Source organism: Corvus moneduloides, chromosome 7 (assembly GCF_009650955.1).
Source record: "Corvus moneduloides isolate bCorMon1 chromosome 7, bCorMon1.pri, whole genome shotgun sequence".
In the NCBI taxonomy this organism is placed as follows: domain Eukaryota; kingdom Metazoa; phylum Chordata; class Aves; order Passeriformes; family Corvidae; genus Corvus; species Corvus moneduloides.
This window is the reverse complement of record NC_045482.1, coordinates 35,896,159-35,911,158: the sequence shown is the minus strand read 5'-3', so window position 1 is coordinate 35,911,158 and position 15,000 is coordinate 35,896,159. Positions and strand designations below refer to the sequence as shown.

Genomic DNA, 15,000 nt, shown 5'->3' with positions numbered 1-15,000 from the left:
TGATCAGGACTTTGTGGTGTCCCACAGGTTTCCCTTGCAGTGTGATAAAATGTCTATTTAGAATCATAGAATACTTTAGGTTGGAAGATATTTCTAAGATCCCTGATTCCCACCATGAATCATCATGTCCAGCTATACTGGACCTGTTGGAGCAAGTCCAGAGGAGACCATGAGGATGCTTAGGGGGATTGAGCATGTCTCCTATGAGGAAGGGCTGAGATAATTGGGATTGTTCTACCTGAGGAAGAGAAGGCTTCAGGGAGACCTTAGAGCCCTTCCAGTACCCAGCAGGGCTCCAAGAGAGCTGGAGAGGGACTTTGGGCTAGGGGATGGAGTGGCAGGATGGAGGGGAATGGCTTCCCACCGTCAGAGGGCAGGGATAGATGGGCAGGGATAAATTGTTCCCTGTGAGGGTGCTGAGGCCCTGGCACAGGGTGCCCAGAGAAGTTGTGGCTGCCCCATCCCGGGAATTGTGCAAGGCCAGGTTGGATGGGGCTTGGAGCAACCTGGGATGATGGAAGGTGTCCCTGCCCATGGCAGGAGGGTCTTGGAACTAGATGGTTTTTAAGGTCCCTTCCAACGCAAACCATTCCCTGATTCTGTGATATTTGGTGAAGGATGAGTGTTATTAGGAAGATGACGGTGACCAGTGTGGCAAGATCCTTGTCTCTCCCCCAAAACCCCTCCACCAGCATTTATACATCCATTCTTCCCTCTCATTCACCCAAACCTTATGCTTTTTCTTTTTCCCTGTGTGTTCTGTATCATCTAAGCAGTTAAAGATTTGGTAAGAGAAAGTTGACAGAAATCAATTCTTCTTGCCCTAATTGCATGGGTGTGATAAAAGATCACATGGGGAATCTGCAAGAATTTACACACACATGCAAACAAATAGCTGCTGTCAATTCACATGGAAGATCGGATAAGGCCATTATCTTATAACAAACCTACCAGTGTGTGACAAGAGCGTGGGGAAGGATATGGGGCAGGAGATACGGGAACAGGAGGAACAGTGGTGGAAGTCATGATGAGTAAATTCAGAAGGAAGGAAAAAAAACCCCCATATCTAGATTGTAAAAATTATCTAAAGATTTCTGGTCTAAGGGAAACCGGTGTGTTCAGAGATAGTCCTGTGCCCAGTTATCTGGTTTTGATGTAGAGTATCATGAAGAAATGAGTGCATGGAGGACAGGTTGTGCTGTACCAACTTGTGGCTGCCCAACATGAGGCTCTGGTCCACTTCACTAGCAGGAAGTGCCTGGAAAGGGCTTGTCCCAGATGGGGACAAGAAGTGTTGTGCCTTCTGTGATGGGGCAGCTCTTCATCAGTGAGCTGAGCACAAGTCCTCTGCAAGCTGCAAGAGAGAGAAGCCTGGAAAGGGATTTTTAAAAGTATTTTGTATTTATTTTATAAATATATAATATATATTATTGTTTTGGGGTGACTTTATGATGTGTATCCCATATCGCTGCCCTATGCCCAGAAATTAACTTTGTGCCTTTCTATGCCTCTAAACTGAGCCTGAGAGGGGGGAGGACAAAACTGAGCAAAACTTTTTCAAAGCAGTTTGCAGCTTGTTCAAGGTCACACAGAGATAGGGACTCTTTTTCAGCTGTGGCAGGAGAGGGAGAGTGGAGGGAAGCACCCTGCTTGCTTTTCTTTCCAGCCAGCTTTCGGCAGTTTTTTTCCTCAGCTCCTTTTCCTCCGGAGAGTTGAACTTTTGTTTTCCTGGGACTTTGTTTTTTTCCTTTTCTCTTTGCTGGATGGTTTCAACATCAGAATACATTGGGAGGACTTTCCACTGAGGCCTTGGCTCTGGAGGTGGGCCCACCACCCCATCCCAGCTCCAAGGAGGGGGAGAGAGATCTACGGAAGGACTCTGAATTTTCCCCCAGGTTTCTCTCAGCAGAGCGGGAGGTTTTATCATTTAGCATTATTATCCTTTTCCTGTGTGTTTGTTAAATAAATAGTTTTTTATCTCTTTCACTTTCCTCCAAGGAAAATTCATTTTTCCCGAACCTGGTGGGGGAGGGGTGGTTGTAGCCTGCCTTCTCTCAGAGGATGTATTTCTAAATTTGGCCAAACTGGAACAATTATAGTAGATAATTAATATATAGCATATTTTTTGTATATACATTAAAAACAAGTATTGAATTGTAACTTGTTCCTCTTGGCAGCACAATACAAGGTCTGTAGTCACTGTTTGAACTCATGATTGAAAACTATTTCCTATGGAGACACTTGAGAATACAGTGACTCGTATTTTCCTCACAGTGTTGAATATTTTGGACCAAAGCTTATCCCATCAAGATGCAGGTGTGCCAAGACAGCAAAACAGGACAGAAATCCATCTAGAAATCACCTTTGAGTACCCAGAAATGCCATTAGGCTCAACAGGCATCCTCAATGTTGTGAACAGCCTGCAGAGAACAAGTAGATGCAGTGAATAAATAAGGCAGACTGAAGACAAAGGCTTAAAATACAAGTGTTTGTACAGTGCTAACTAGAAGGTACCAGGTGGGATAAAAAGCCCATAGAATGTAAAATAATGAGTTCAAAATGGGAACTTTTGAGTAGTGCCTAAGAAAACGACGGTCACCGGAGCAGTGATGCTGATGGCATGTGGTGGATGAATCTCTGCCCTGAACATGTGGACACATTCATGTAGAGGCTGGCACCCTTCCTTTTTGCATTCTTGAAAACAGTTTAACTTCACATTCATGCAAGCTGGAGTTAAGTTTGGGAGCAGATACTGCTTCTTTAGAGTCACTGAGTGATTTAGGTTGGGAAAGACCTCATGAGGATCATCAAGTCCAACCATTCCCCCAGCACTGCCAAGCCCACCACTAAGCCATGTCCCCAAGTGCCAGATCCACATGGCTTTTAAATCCCTCCAGGGATGGGGACTCAAACAAATAAATGAAAAAGTTAATGAAATAATCTCAGAAGTTCAGCCTTAAATGGAAAGGCAGTTTGGAAGTGCCCATTCTCTGACTGTTCATGCAGTGATGTCTAATCTTGAAATGTCTTCCTGCAGCAGGGGAGTTTGGGGCACTGAGGCCTTCCAGTGGAAGATGTATTATTCCTTGATCACTGTTTTTAAGAGCTTGTAAAAAAGTCCAGCATGTGCTGAAGGTGTGAAAGTTCTGCTATAGTGGAAATCTCAGCATCAATTTTTTCCTCATTCTTACAATATGTTTTCACAAAGGGCTATAGGCAGCTTATAGTCCAGAGGAGAAAACATCTCTAATTTTGATAACGGCAAAAAAAGATCCTTTGCATTCTTCAGCTGAGAAGCCAGATAGAATTTTGAGTAGTTTGTTGTGTTTATAGTAAAGGCAGGGCCTCAAGTGTTTCAAGAGTGATAACTGGGCTTCTGAGCATCTTAGTTTCCTTCCTACCTGCTCTCTGGTTGAGATGTGGGTAACTGGAGACTCAGAAATACCATCTTGTACTTACAAACTAAACAAAAAGCTCCAGGTTTGAAAATTTTAAGACAAACACTTCATGTGAGATAGAATGGCAGGAACTAAGTGAGGGCTGTGATATTCACCTGTGAGGCACTGAGACACCGCAAGAGGAAACGGCCCCAAGTTGTGCCAGGGAGGTTTAGGTTGGATATTAGGAAAAAAATCCTCACCCAAAGGGCTGTCAAGCTCTGGCACAGCTGCCCAGGGCAGTGGTGGAGTCCCCATCCCTGGAGGGATTTAAAAGCTGTGTGGGTGTGGCCCTTGGGGACAGGGGTTAGTGGTGGCTTTGACAGTGCTGGGGGAACGGTTGGGCTCAATGGCTTTTGGGGGCTTTTCTGGCCTAAAGGATTCTGTGATTCTCTGATCTTTTAGCTTTCCAAAAAATCGCATGTTTGCCAATCTTACAGAAAGATCCACAGAGGGCAGTGAAGGTGTTTGGGTTTGAGTGGTGTTTTTTCTCCCCTGGTTTCAATTGCCTGGGCTCCTGATGATCGTCGAAGCAATGTTTGCTCCGTTGGCATCAGCAGTGTACGAAAGGAGAGGGGAACTATCTCAGAAATACAAAGCTGAGATATTTTGTGATCTCTTCCCACTCAAATGTATCCTTCAAATCGCATTCCCTCAGTCGAGGGAAATAATTTCAGTTACCCTGGTCACAGCAGAAAGCAGCCCTCTTTTTGAATGCCTTTTTTCATTAATGTAGATATGTTTCTGAGATGAGAAACGATGTTTCTTCTAATTATGGTTACATGTAGTTAATTTCCTTTTTTTAAAAGCTCAGTGTGAAAGGCAGTTTCCTTTAAAAAGGGAGGGGGGGAAGAAAAAAGTGATACATCTGATGTTCCTGTTGCCTTAGCAACAGATTTATTTATTAGGGTCTGAAATGACATGAGTTAATATACCACATACCTGCTGATCGGCAAACTCTCCTATTTCAGCTCCAGTTGACAATTAAGTCCTGGACAGCTACAGCCAGGGGTTAATGTTACTCATTAGGAGAACTAGGTCATTACTGGGAAATCAAGGCACTTAAGGCAGCATGGATAAAATACAAAATTCAACATCTCAAGGAGTGAGGGGTTTTATGTTAATTAACCTTATTTTCCTTTCATTAAAAAAAAAAATCTTTCATATATGCATATGACAGTGGATCAATTAATTGGGAAAGGAAAAAAAAAAGAAGTAAGCTGTAGTTTACTTTCCTCTTCTAGTTGTCTTCATTTCCTTTGGAAGGGTTTCATTATTTTATGGAAAATTCTTATGTCTATATGATGAGTAAAAAGGGTATTAAAATTAAGAAGGGAATCATCATGGAAATCAGCTTTACCACAAGGGAATGAGCAAATAAAAGCCTTGGAAATGAAAATAAATAAGCTTTGCTAATACCTCACCTAAGGAGCAGAATATAAGCCCATCAGAGCTTGGAGATATTTAGAGGTACTTCTTTGCTTCTTTATTAAGCAGTTACATAGTTATTTGACCTTCAGAAACCGAAACTTTAGAGAACTAATTCAAGTTGTTGGCAAATATTCTATTTACAGGAAGCTGATCAGTGGCATAGCCAACAGTAACTCCTATAGTTAGTAATTGGCTTCTGATTTCCAGGAAAATTAAATATATTCTCTGAAAGTTTTATTAAGATATCTGAGTGGGAGTTTTAACTTGATAAGTCATAAGTGATTTAATAAAGCTCTCCTGAAAGCCTTTATTTACTAACTTTTAGCAGGCTTCATTCTGATACTGGAGAACTTAATAGGCTGAAAAAAAAATTGTATTAAAATGATACTTATTTTTTTACTCACTGCTTCTCCAAATACACTTGGTTCTTTCACTTCTACTAAGCACTCTACTTTCTTTTCTGTATTTAAGCTCTGTGGCCCAATTCTGCTTCTTATTGCATTTAGGCCAGTTTGGTGTAAAGCCTTTCTCCATTCCTGTGAAGTCAAGGTTGAAGCAGCAACTTACCTGGGCTGCATGTAGTGATCCATTGTAGGAGCACTGTTCACTGAAACAAAAGCAAAATACAAGCCCCACAAGTGGTTTTCAGCTGCATGGGATGGTTTTACACTCTGATGCACCTGTTTTCTTAAATATAATTAAAATTTTAAATGATACTCAGCCTGAAACCCTGCACACAGAAACTTTCCTTCAAAGCCCAGTTGGACAGGGCTTGAAGCAACGTGGTCTTGTGTCCCATGGCGGGGACAAGATGAATTCTAAAGTCCCTTCCCACCCAAACCATTCCATGATTCTGTGGTGCTGTGATTCCCTCTGTGCTATCCAGATGCTTTGGCCACTTTAGTGCCACCCTCTGGAGCCTGTTACAATAAATGCTTTCGCCGTGGTTGAAAAACTGATTTTGAGTTAATGTAAGGCTACAAGTGCATCACCTGGACAGCTGAAGAATATTTAAGTTTGGAACAGATGCATCACAGTTTGCCCTAACAGCTCCAGTAAGCTTGGTTCTCCCTTTTCTCAGGACAGGAAATTCATTTTATGTTTTTGTTTTGTTTTTTTTTTCTCCTGTATGGTTGTGAAACCCAAGTCTTTGAGCAGAAGCACATGTGAGCAATGGGGTTGAGGAGTGCTCTCAAGGCTTTTCCACTTATGGCTCTCAAAGCAACCCTTTTCTACTCCATTCACCTAATTCGGTTTTGGCCTTTCAAACCTCATCCTTCTCTCTTAGCCAGGCTCAGTTCCCTGGGCATCTCCTCACACAAAGTCTTGTGCAGCAAATTTTCATCTCACTCTTCTCTAGTTCCTTGTCTCCATCACTTCACTCGCTGTCTCTGCAAGGAACCTTCTGCAACATATCCAAGATACAGTTTGCAGTTTTAGTAGGTAGTTTTGTGTTTGTGCTTTTTTTTTTTCATCGTGTTCTTCATATGTTCTGGAAAACTTTGGACAGGATTCTTCTAGAAGATTATAGTCCAAGATAAGCCTCAGTTTGGGGAAACATCATAGGCAAGGACAGAAGAGGTTTTGTAATACAAAGTCCTGGGTAAACTTAGCAGATGGTGCCACCAGCCCCCTTTGTAAGTCACAGCACCCTGGACCAAAGTATGGGAATAACCTTCAAGAGACAAAAATCAAGTATTTCATAAGCAAGTGATCTAATATTCCTCCTTTTTTTCACCAGTAATAGGAGGGTTATGTTTCTTTCTTCAAAGCTCTTTTTAATTAGTTTCCTCTTCTTACTGCCCTGCAACTGTTCAACTCTCTTCTCTTTCCCTTGTTCTCTTCCCTGCTCTCCTTTTTTCCATATTTTCATGCTTTTCTTCCCCTCCTCCCTGTGTCCTCTAATCTCTGCTTTTTCTCAGCTTTGTCTGTGCAAAACCTGATTCAATGCAATGAGTGGATTCCTCATTCTGAAAGCAGTGAGATTTGGAGTTACTTTAATCTTGTTGAATAATGAGTTTCAAGCCTTGGTGCCAAGAAAGTTCCTGATTGGAAGCTTCTTCCTTGGAGATCCCAAAAGGATGAGTTATCTCGGGCACCTGAGCTAATTCCTCTTGGGGTATTACTCAGTAAAGACCAGGATGCACTTTTTGACCCAAGCAGGGCATCTGGTGGAGTTTTAAGTAGTTGCAATGGATCCATCATGGAAATCAGAGAGGGGCCACAGGGTCTTGTATGGTGGGGTCACCATTCCCAGGAAAATCTGTAGTAAAACAGTTTTTGTGTAGTAATTTATATATAAATTTATATACCTTTTCTGTTCTTTCAAGGAACCACTTGAGTAGACTGTTATCTACTTATTACTGTATTCATAACCATCTTATGTTTGCCATACATGACTTTTTTACAGTATTTTATAGTTGAATTGCAGTAGGATATGTTGTGTATCGTTAGCAGGGCTGTCAGTGTCACTCAGATATTTTATGTCATCCCAACAACAGAAAGACCTTTTCTTATGTTACCTTTGGAACACTAAAGGAAGTTGTTTGTTTTTTGTTTTTTTTTTAAATAAACTCTTTGGGATAGCAGTTACAGGGTTTTGTTGCAAATTGAAATAAAATGGTTTTTGTTTTCTGTCTGAATCCTCTACTTGGGAACAGCCAGGCTGGCCAAGCTGGAGTAAAAGAAATGAAAGGCACTGGAATGAAAGTGCATTGATTTTTACACCAAGGTAACTGAGACCAAATGCTGGTCTTTGTCTTCAGAGCTTAATCTCCCTTTAGGAAATAAGCAGGAGGCTCCATGACTGATGCTGATCCTGAGGTTTCTTTGGTTAGGGGACGTGCAATAATTTATTTTGAGTTTTTTCTTCACGAGTTGTGAGGGGAGAAGAAGAATCTAAACAATAAACTCCCAAGGTTCTTTCTTGTTTCTTTTTTATGAATCTCTTGTAGATAACAGGAGATAGGAGAAAATGCTTTTCCAGCGAAAGCAAAATGCCACCCATTTTTCTCAGGCCAGCAATTTGAACAAATCAGAGGGTAAAATACACACTCCTCACAGTAAATACGTCATGGGCTCTAATAGAAAATAAAACACTGTATTTGCCAGTACTATTTGGCTGCTTTTTGCCTCTCCAGTGCCATTTTTTAATTCCTTGGCTTGCAGAGGTGTTCCGAAAGCACAGGCAAGGATCAGGACCCTTTTTTGCTTATAGGACCTACAAATTTCCAGTTAAAATTTATTCTGTAGGGTCCTTCTTCACGCAGAAACATTTTCTTCTACTTGACTCCATTTTCTGTGAACTGAGGGGGTATTAGATATTGTGGTAACTTTTGATGCTGATGATGCCAGACAATGTTTAGCGGCACAATTACAGCAAAGATATTTTGTAGAGCAGATCAGCTGAAAAAGAAAACTCACTGGATTTAACTACATATTTACAGTCTACCTCAACCTCATCCTGGAAATATAAAAAGATGGAAAAATACTGTGATAAATTTAATAAATGGAAAGCAATTAACTTTTGCTTCATGTTTGCATTTTCATAGTTACTTCTTTTTTCCCTGTTTCTTTTCTAATTGCACTTTCCTGGCAGTAATATTTCCTCTTTTGCAGTTATCATGAACATTGTTACCAGAATTTGATATTAGAATTTTAATTTTTTTTTGTCCTCTTTTTTTTTCCCCTCCTAATCTGAACATAGAAAATGTATTTGATTTAGGAAAGTCTTCTGTCCTCTGTGAAAATAATTACTAGAATGTATTTCATTTGATATATTGAATAGGCTTGTAACATGAGTCCTCTTACTTTAAGAAGAATATTATTCTCCTCAAGTATTTACTGACTGTGATTCTCACCATATTTCTGTAAATGAAAACTCCTCTAAGACCATATCTTGCAGATGGGGAAACCTGGGCAGAGCTGTCTTGTGGGAAATCAGTGTCAGGAAAAGACCAGAATTCTGCACTTCTCCGTTTTGAAGTCCAGGTTTATCTTTTGTGGCTACTCTTCTACTTTATTTAACATTAAATAAAGTAGAAGTGTAGCCACAAAACAATAATCTTACATTATTTGATTATAATAAACCTGTATTCAAATTTTTCTGAGCTCAAAGTTTAATGTGAAATATCAAAGTGTAATACAGTGCATAGTATAATGGAGTGAAAAAAATCCCTGATATTATTCCTTAGATTAGGTTTGGATGAAGTGGAGCCTTGGTTTTAGTTCTGTAGGGTGTGTGTAGGTCTTCTATTTACCCTGTATTTATCTTTTCCTCCCTGGGTTTGGATATGCCATACTTTTTTTAGTTTTCACCAGAAATATTTATATTTTTTATATTTTTTTCTCTTCTTGTAGTTCTTCTCCCCTTTGAATTGCTTTGCCTGTTGTGTCTGTCCTGTTTGCTGCCAAACTCACTCATTTTTTCACTTTCCCAAAACTCAGTCACCCACATCAAGGTCTGTGTCTTGGAAACATCATTTCCTTTATTTTTAATTACTGATTGTTTGCGCGTGGACTTGCCCAGCCCCTCACACGTTCTCCATGCTCTGCTCCAGCCATGCCTTTTCCATGCCTTTTCCCTGTCCCCTTCTTTTCTCCCAGGATGTCTCTTGGCTCACCAGTCCTTGATCTCCCGGATTGCTGCCCAGCTTCATCAATAGAGTGATTCTTCAGTGGCCTATTTTAACAGCTATTTTCTAGCAATCATTGTAGACAGGCAGAAATCCATCTTTTACCTCTTGCTATGTGTCCTAACAAATTTTTAAAAATATAAAATAAAGTGCTGCTTCAACTTCTGAGGATTTTGTGCCATTTCCCACCTTTGCCCATCTGACGTGCAGGTGGTTTTGGGGAATGAGGAGGCAGAAGGGGATGCATCCAGTGTGATTGGATTTAAGGCTCTGTTCAAAGTGAAATATTACTGCATGCCCTCACAATTTGGGATTCTCTCCCACTGGAAATCTCCCATGCTAAGTGTCCTAAGAAGATTAAGGTCATCTCTTTTAATATTGCTTTTAGCTCGGCTTACTTGTAACCCTTTCAGAATGTGTAGCACCTTAATGGTGCGACTTGATGGTCTTCAAAGTCCTTTCCAGCCTAAATGAGTCTGTCGTTCACAGAGATGCCACCACAGGGCTGTGGCTTTCACAAGCATTACATGGCCTTTATGCAATATTTTCTCAAATATTAAGACTTTCTCCCCTGCTTTTGCACTTTTTTGTAACTGATAAATGCATTAACCCCAGGTTTTAATATATTTTTAAATATATTTTTTAATAGATTGCATTTATTTTCCCCCTTTGAGCAAGTTCTGCTGCTTTTCCACAACTCTTCCACTTTCTAATTGCATTGCTAGATGTACCTTCCTCCAAATCCTAAATAACTGCCATTATCACCATGTAGGATAAGTTTACATATACTTAAAAAATTAAACTAAAGTCAGAGAAGACCATATGGGTCTCCTACTGAATTTCACCCAAATTCAAGAGATGAATATTCATTGAATAATGTAAGGGCCAAATTCTGCTATTTCTTTTTTTTTTTTTTAATAATATGTTTCACATCACTCGTCAGGGATGTGAGTGAGAATAACTCCTGTTTAGGTGGTCTCCAAATCCTCTGCCTCCAGTCCCAGGAATGGGTAAGGCTTGAGGGCTCAGGCTGAATTCCCAAAACCCCTGAAGAGCAGGAGGGTGTTTTGGAGAATGTTGCCATTGATTGTATGGAGGAGCATCATCGTAGTCCTATGAAGTTGCTTTTTGAAATCATTTAGGCTGAAAGTGGGATGTCAAGCCATCAGTTAATCCTGACAGCATCCTTCTGTGGTGAAAAAATAATATCGTCACACCCATTTTATGAGCAGGAAATCTAAGGCAGAGATAATGGAGGTTCAGCAGTGGTGCTGCTGCTCCCACCACGCTCCCATTTCCCAGTCAGGGACATTCCTCAAGGTTTTATATCAGGTTACAAAGGGAAGTCGCTAAATCAGGATGTACCCTGGGCCGCATCCCCCTACCTAGGTCACTAAACCTCAGCCAATTCTTAAGAGAGACTTCAGATGTCTGTCTAAAAATGTGGGTTAGACTCAATAATAAAAAATCCTTGGTAAAAAAATGTAGCTGTGTAATATTTGAATATGGAGATTGAATGTCTCCAAGGCAGAGCTCTCGAATCTGAGTGTAGGTGTGGTGTCTGTGCCTGTTTTGTGGCATTACAGCTGGAGTTTGGTCATTCTGATGTTTTCATGTTCTTAGGATGAAATTGAGAGCATCTTCATATCATGCCCAGTTCTTACTTTTCCTTTACCAGATGCATATCAAATCAAGTGAAAATACAAAAGCATTTCAAATATCTCAACTAAACAACAAAGCCAGACCCTGGAGTCACATTAGCTTGATTTTTCCCCAAACATAATATCTTAAAAGAAAAGTTTGCATTTTAATATCAGGCTTTTATTCTGTTTTGCAGTTCTTCTTCAGGAAATGGAGTATATATAATTAATACTGTTTAATAAAGCTCAAAAATGCAACAGATGCAGCCAAAAGTGCACATCATTTTGAGCAGATCTTTACAGAACAGACATTCCATATTGTGTTCATCTTTTTCCACGATCACTGCTATGGCAATCTGGTGTGTTTAGCAGTTGTTGCTGAGTAAGGCAGACTGGATTGTATATGATTTTCTCCATGTCAGCCAAGAAACAGAGCTCTCTCCTTTTTGGTGCAGCAAAGGGGTGGTCTTTTACTATTTATTTCTTTCTACCAGGAGCAGCTAATACCTTTAGTATCCTGCAAGAATAATAATACACTGCAGTCTCTAGGTGCATGGGCCAGAAGGTTTCTGGAGGTCTTAACTGAAAATAAAATGGCTGTGGTGTGGAGAAGTCACAGGAACTGAAAAAATCAATTAAGATGAGCTCCCAAATAGAAAAGCTACAAGGTTCACAAAACATGTCATTAAAATCTGGGAGTATCACCTAAAAGGGAAACATTTTATACGGGAGGATGGAAGGAGGTTCACCTACAGCAGAAAACCCGCAAGAGAGGCTCCAGTGCAGAGGAAACGTTTCCCCTTTCAGCATTCCTTCTGGGTGCCAAATTTTCCTTCTGTTCTTCCCCACCTATTAAACAAAGCTGCAACTTCCAATTCGTATCAGTTTTCCTAAATATGTGCAGCTTATGTGGCTTCGCCGAGCTGTAAGGCTCCGTGTTCTCCTGCCAGCTCCTTGACAATGTGGCTCCAACAGCATCCTCCACTTTTGGCTGCCTCTGGGACCCCTGGTCTCTTCTGGAAAGCGAGAGGGAAAGCATATCCTTTGCTGGAAGGACTTTTTGTGACTGTGAAGCTGATAGCGGGGCTGTGAAGAGCTTGGAAAGATCCCTGTCAGCGTCGTGGCTGTCGAGTCTGCCGGCTCCGCGTGCGGGGATGCGCCGGTCCGTCGGGATGAGCTGAGCCAGGGTGGGCTCGTGGCATCACTTACAAAGCACCCACAAAAGCCTGTCCAGGGGAAACTGAGGCTCAGGGGAAATTCTGTCATGAATTACACCAACTCCCAGCATTGTAGCAGTTTTCCTTGCGAGCATTCATAATGGGGATGTTCTCTTCCAGCCAAATCCGAATCCGTGCAATCCCATGTTGGCTCTTTGAGCTGGGCATTTGGAGGGAACTAAATACTGGCAAAAGTTTCTGCACAGAAGTTACCTACCAGAAACAGGTGGCTCTTTTAAGTGTGAGGATGCAGCAAACTAATAGGCAAAGATCTGGGATCTGGGATCCACTCTGCAAACCAGTGCTCGCATCCACTTCGGTTACTGGAATCGCCGTGGAAACTCCTGGTTCACAGATGTGAAACAAGTTACGAGGCTTATGCAGTTGCATTCCTCCTTATTATTGGGAACAAAACAAATTGGGAGGATGGAGGACTTCTTAAAGTGATTCTTGTCTGGCTTTATTTTAAGAAAATGCAACGAATTCTGAAGACTCATTCTTGGAGGTTTCTTAGCCTAGGGAAGTCACATTAATTATAAGATTAATTTATTTTAATTCCCTAAACCAAAAATATTGACTGAATGAGAAATTAACACACGTAGAGCTGCAGATGTCATTTGGCTTCAGATTTCCTGAATGATATAATTATTAATCTTTCATATAGTTGTGTGAGAGACGTACAGATTTCATTCTACAAAATTACTCTGTGAAGAAAGACACCAGGACAGCTGAGATATAGATTTTTCCCTTAATACAGGAAGGAAAACGGTGGAATTTTCTAAATAATAAATAAAACCAAAATATTTTAAAGGCATATGGTGCACATCTGTTAGAATACAATAATTTAAAGCAGAGTAATTAAATGCAAGATACAATATTCACCTTAGAGTGGGGAAATTATTCAATTTTTAATAAAACTTAAGGAATTTGGGACTTTTAGATCATTTGTGATAGCTTTTCAAAATTGGGGGTTTAGTTTATTTTTAGATAGCCTAACTTGCATTTCATGTCAGTGAGTGTCATACCTCATACCCATACAAACCTTTAGTGTTATCTTCACCTGAAATTATAAATAAGTACAAGTTTCTTATATTCTGTCTTAATTTTCAGTTAACTCCTTAAAACTCTAAAGGTACAAAATGCCTTGTGGGAGTTTGTTCTTTTCTTTACCTGAAGCACTGAATGGTTTGGAAGCTTTTCGTGAGTATAGCATGGGTTCGTAAAATTCCAGTTTGAGAAATTCTGTAGGTTTAGGATAAGTTTTTTATTAACCTGTTTCTCCTAAAAAAAAAAAAAAAAAGATTAACTGTAATGGAAGTCATATACATATTTTTTGGACAGGGAAAAAAAACACCCCAAAATCTTTATTTCCTACCCATTTTTTAACAGGATTTTGCCTTCAGGTGGGTGCTCAGTCCTTCTCACTGTCAGAGTTGATAATTTGAAGAGTAAACACATTGTTTGAAGACAGGGAAGAAAGAGAGAAGAATCTGATGAAACTGAGTTTTGATCCCAAGTGCTGTGTCGAGGAAAATGTTTAGCCATAAGCAAAGAGAGAAATTATTTGAATACATTTAGTCCCCAGAAGCACAATTTAAGAGCCATACCATTCTGATAAATAAAAAAACTCCCACAATTTCGCAAGTAAATGTAAATGATGCTGAGATAAGTTCTGTTTGTTTTAAGGGAACATGACAAAGATCCTGAAACTTTCTTTAAAGTCCTGATGAAGCTGAAAGAGCAAGACCTGCCTTTCTATGTGTCCGTCCTTGGAGAGACTTTCAGTGAAATTCCAGGTACCTTTCCTTTTTTTCTTTATTAAAAGATACCATAAAGTAGATACTTACAGAAGTAGTTTTCATTTATGTATTTTTTTATCTTAGTGGCAAGAATGTGCTTAAAATCTTCCTAGTTGTGAAACTAAATAATATTGATACATTGTGAAATTAAAGTTATTAAAGATAGTAAGCATTTTTTATTTTGCTTGGCAGAGCAGGACCTTATTTATGACTTGAGGTTCAGTAATACTTCTGTATTTATTTAAATAGATAGGTGTGAGTGATTGGATGGTTCGGATAGAAAAGAAAATCTTTCAGATCAAGGTCACTCATCTGAAATCCAGACTGAGATTTTAGCAGGTGAAAACACTTAGTTCCCTCTCAAACGTGAGGTTAAGGACTGCTGTGGAGAGCTTCTGGTTTGTATCTGGCATGAAAGTGGTCATTAATCTTTAATATTTTTATACCACTCTTTTGGACGGTCCTTCCATTTCTTGGCTTCTGCAGAACCACAACTCAGTGAACAGTTTCACCTGTCTGGAAAATAAATAGATTTTATTCAGGCACAGAGCTTTGTGCCTGAGATATTATGGCAATAAAGAGAATAATCAAATCCTGTACTGGGTGCACTTGTAATAAATTAAACCTTTTGAAAATGTACATTAATGACAAGTGAGTGTCAAAATATCCGATGTTTCAGCTCTTGTGTGTTTTCCAAAGTGTAGGCTTTTATCCCTTGGCCTCATCAGTCTGTAAAAATGGACTGGGGATTAGTTTATTTGTCAGTTCTGTCATATCTGTTGCCTGCTGGACTGGTGATACATCAGTTGGTTTAGTTTTGATTTTGCCATTTTTAAGACACC

General features: G+C 40.0%; 1 protein-coding gene across 13 annotated transcripts in view; it reads left to right on the top strand.

The window, feature by feature from the left end:
* The window catches only part of GTDC1 (glycosyltransferase like domain containing 1), a 172,626-nt gene that overhangs the window by 140,678 nt on the left and 16,948 nt on the right, over positions 1-15,000 (top strand). For all 13 annotated transcript variants that reach the window (XM_032114027.1, XM_032114031.1, XM_032114030.1 and 10 more), the window contains one exon: positions 14,046-14,155. In XM_032114027.1, coding sequence (XP_031969918.1) covers positions 14,046-14,155 — 110 coding nt within the window. The remainder of the gene's footprint in view (positions 1-14,045; positions 14,156-15,000) is intronic.